The following is a 3,429-nucleotide window of genomic DNA, read 5'->3' as shown; positions in this document are numbered from 1 at the left end:
TTCACAAGGGAACCCATTCCTTGCTTTTACTCACTTCCAAGTATCACATTCTCCTACTTAATTGACAAGGATATTCCTTATATCCATATATTGAAGCTATGAAAAATCGAAATTAAACTATATTATTATTATTATTTGTGAATTAATAGGTTTTAATGTGGTTTTGGGTTTAAGTTTACATAAAAAACAAAAAAAAAATATTATGGAGCAAGTTTACGAACAAGCACTATGGACCAAGTTTATCTTGGCGTGAAAGATAAGTTGTTAATTTCTATCGTTTAATAACTTAGTTCCCTAATAATAATAATTTGTGTGCATCCTACGAAGTCAATTAGTTTACCTAAACCATGATTTAATTTAGCAACCTGTTTCGCCATATATATAGTAAATTATTAGTTATCATATAAAACATAATTTACTGGTTATATTTTTGTTTTTAAAGATGTTATTCATACACCAAAATCAATTATTAAAATCAGTTACTAATATATTTGGGTATAAATATACGTGTGATTTAATCTATTTTAATATATATATTTTTATACTAATGGCTGATTTTAGTGTATGTATACGTAACATAATCTTTTTATTTTTCATATGTCGAACCTTTTGCAAATCAAACCATAAAATTGTGAAGCCAGAAAATACGTTGATGAGTATGTGTTAAATAAATCGGTTTGACTACGAATCAAATTATTTTTTCAGTAGATACTCTGCCATCAAAAAATTCAGATGAAGAGAAAAAAATGATAAAATTAAAAGATAAAATAACAAATCTAACTGAATATTGATTGAAAAATTACTTGTACACTACTTTAATTAGTTGCGCATTATTATTACCACTAACAAATGCATAAGATAAAAAACAGTGGAAAGTGTCATTACGGTCCTCTTTTATTTATTTCAATCAGATGATGCAAACTAATTACATACTTTTCTCTCAAAAAGAGGTGCCTTGTTAGTTATTAGTATGAAAATTGTAAGTATTATAGTTGGATAATGGCAACACGAACTTTACAGGGGAAAAATCTGCTAACAGCTATGATTTCGAATAATTTGCACTCAATGCACCTTGAACTTGAAGGTCGCACTTAATAAAAATAATCATGTTTAACTTGAACAAGAGTCCATATATATCTTAATTAAATATGTGCATGCAATGTTGTTAATAATGTTGACCAGATATTCACCTCATTAAAATGGTTCCATATGTGAAATTAAACACGTAAAAGTTAAAACTAAAAGGAAAAGGGTTATTTTTTTCCACGTACAAAACAATGGTATTCTACAACTCTTGGCTATATAACTAACTACCACTAATCCGATTAGCGATTTTCTTTCAAGATCTACCGTTATTCTATATGTGCACAGCAAATCACAACGTAAACACCGTTAAAAAAATAAACCGAATAACTAACTCTTCCACGCGCCATCAATGCCCTCGCACGTGACCATTAGAATTCCGATAGAGAAACATTCCTCTTGAACTTGCCGGACGGCGAGGGCAACGGCGAGGGTGGCAAAGACGGCGGCAACCGCGACCTTTGAAAATAATCTCTAATGTTCACGCCGCCCTCTCCACCTAACAAACCCTCCATCGATTCAACGGCTCCGGCGTCGTTCCTGCCCGGAATGAACGGCGGCCGCACCACCTCCGTCAACATGTCCCACCTTACACCTCGGAAGAACTTGTGCTCCTTGATCTCATCGGCTCCGCGAGTGTACCCCAATCTCGCCGTCGGTTCCTTCTCCAGAAGCTTCTCGATGAGATCCGTCAGCGACGACCGTTTTCCAACGAACTCCGGCGACTTCACTAACACATTCCTGAACGTATCCTTGCGGTTCTTCCCCTTAAACGGCGTCGTACCGTACATCATCTCGTACGCCAGAATCCCCAGCGCCCACCAATCCACGGCGAAATCGTGTCCCTCGCCGCGCACCACCTCCGGCGCCACGTACTCCTCGGTACCAACGAACGAGTTGGACCTCTCGCCGTCGCCGATGAAACTCGTCCTGCGTCGACTCACCGGACTGACTCTGGCGGATTTCACTTTCTTCAAGTTCTTACGAGCTGCATCCGGCGAGTGGAGCGGGAACCACCGGGTGAAGTTCCGGCGGTGTCTCCTGCGATGAGGAGGTTCTGATGGAATCTTATTAGGATCCACGGGAACCGATGGCGGAATGCTGTTACCTTTGTTGGTAATGTCAGTTGCAACTGTTGTAACCGTATGAGAGGTTGTTGCAACGGTTTTGGGTGTGAGTTTGCGTGAGAGGTCGAAGTCCGTGAGTGTCACGTGACCGTTGTGTTGGATGAGGACATTTTCCGGTTTGAGGTCACGGTACGCGATACCGAGGGAATGGAGGTGGTGGAGGGCGCAGAGAATCTCTGCGAGGTAGAACCGGATGACGGAGGGGGAGAACACCCGGTCGTTTTGCCGGTAGCGGAGACGGTTGAGGTCGCCGCCGGGGCAGTATGGTAGGGCCCAGGCGAGGAAGTCCGGAGTGTCGAGGGAGCCCAAGAGGGAAGGGAGGAAGGGGTGGCCGGAGAGCTTGGAGAGGACTTCGATTTCCCAGCGGGCGCGGCGGTCGGCGTCAAGCTTGCCGTGGAGGGTGGTTTTGTCGACGACCTTGAGGGCGAACATGGTGGTAGAGGTGGCGGTGGTGTCGTGGACGAGGAAGACGGTGCCCATGGCACCTTTGCCAAGGATTTTGAGGGCTTTAAGGTTGTCTAGGTTAAGAGGGTGAGGGGTTGTTGTTGGTGGTGGTGGTGGTGAGGGTGGTAATGGGAAATCCATGTCGTTGGTGGACATGGATGGATTGGAGTTTGTGTGAAGAATTGAATTGAATTGAATGGGATGAAGAAGAGTGAGTGTATGTGGAAACAAATATACAAGGTTGGTTGGGTTGGTCTGGATATGCTTTTTATAGCCCTTTTCTTTTCTGTGTTTTTCTTTTTCTTAGCTTTTCTTTTGACTCTCCTTCTTTTCATTTTATTTTCTTTGGTCAAAAAACTTCTCAAATAACAGCTTCAATTCCTATTCATCTCATTTCTTGTGTGTCAAAATGTGACTGCAACAACACAAACAAAATTCCTATAATAATATTATTTACAATCTGACGAGGAGCAAGAAACAAAAAGAGGCAGTTTCTTAAAAAAAAATGCAAAAATATGTTAGGGAAGGATTTTCATAGTAGTATTTGAATTCAATAAAAGCTTATTCATCATAAATAATCATTTACAAGCAGGTCTTATTATTGAAGATACCATGATAATTTATTAAATAAACTAATAGTTAGGTCTTGAAGATTTTAATCTCAAATTAAATAGTATCTAAAAAAAATATATCAACATCTAATGTCTTTCTATTAATTTATTATGTAAAATTTAACAATAATACTTATATGTACCGTTAACTATTGTGATGTGTC

General features: G+C 39.8%; 1 protein-coding gene across 1 annotated transcript; it reads right to left on the bottom strand.

Moving 5' to 3' along the window:
* Positions 1-1,239: 1,239 nt before the first annotated feature.
* On the bottom strand, positions 1,240-3,184 carry LOC112736750 (serine/threonine-protein kinase UCNL). The gene has a single exon (XM_025786333.3). It carries the CDS (start codon positions 2,808-2,810, stop codon positions 1,455-1,457), a length of 1,356 nt encoding a protein of 451 aa, XP_025642118.1. The 5' UTR covers positions 2,811-3,184; the 3' UTR covers positions 1,240-1,454.
* Positions 3,185-3,429: the final 245 nt, after the last annotated feature.

The sequence above is a fragment of the Arachis hypogaea genome, chromosome 13 (assembly GCF_003086295.3).
Source record: "Arachis hypogaea cultivar Tifrunner chromosome 13, arahy.Tifrunner.gnm2.J5K5, whole genome shotgun sequence".
NCBI classification, from domain to species: Eukaryota; Viridiplantae; Streptophyta; class Magnoliopsida; order Fabales; family Fabaceae; genus Arachis; species Arachis hypogaea.
The sequence above is the reverse complement of the archived record's forward strand: the minus strand, read 5'-3'. Positions and strand labels throughout refer to the sequence as shown.

Bases quoted from the DNA above. Each gene is read 5' to 3' on its own strand.
- LOC112736750 (XM_025786333.3), bottom strand. From the start codon at position 2,810: ATGTCCACCAACGACATGGATTTCCCATTACCACCCTCACCACCACCA.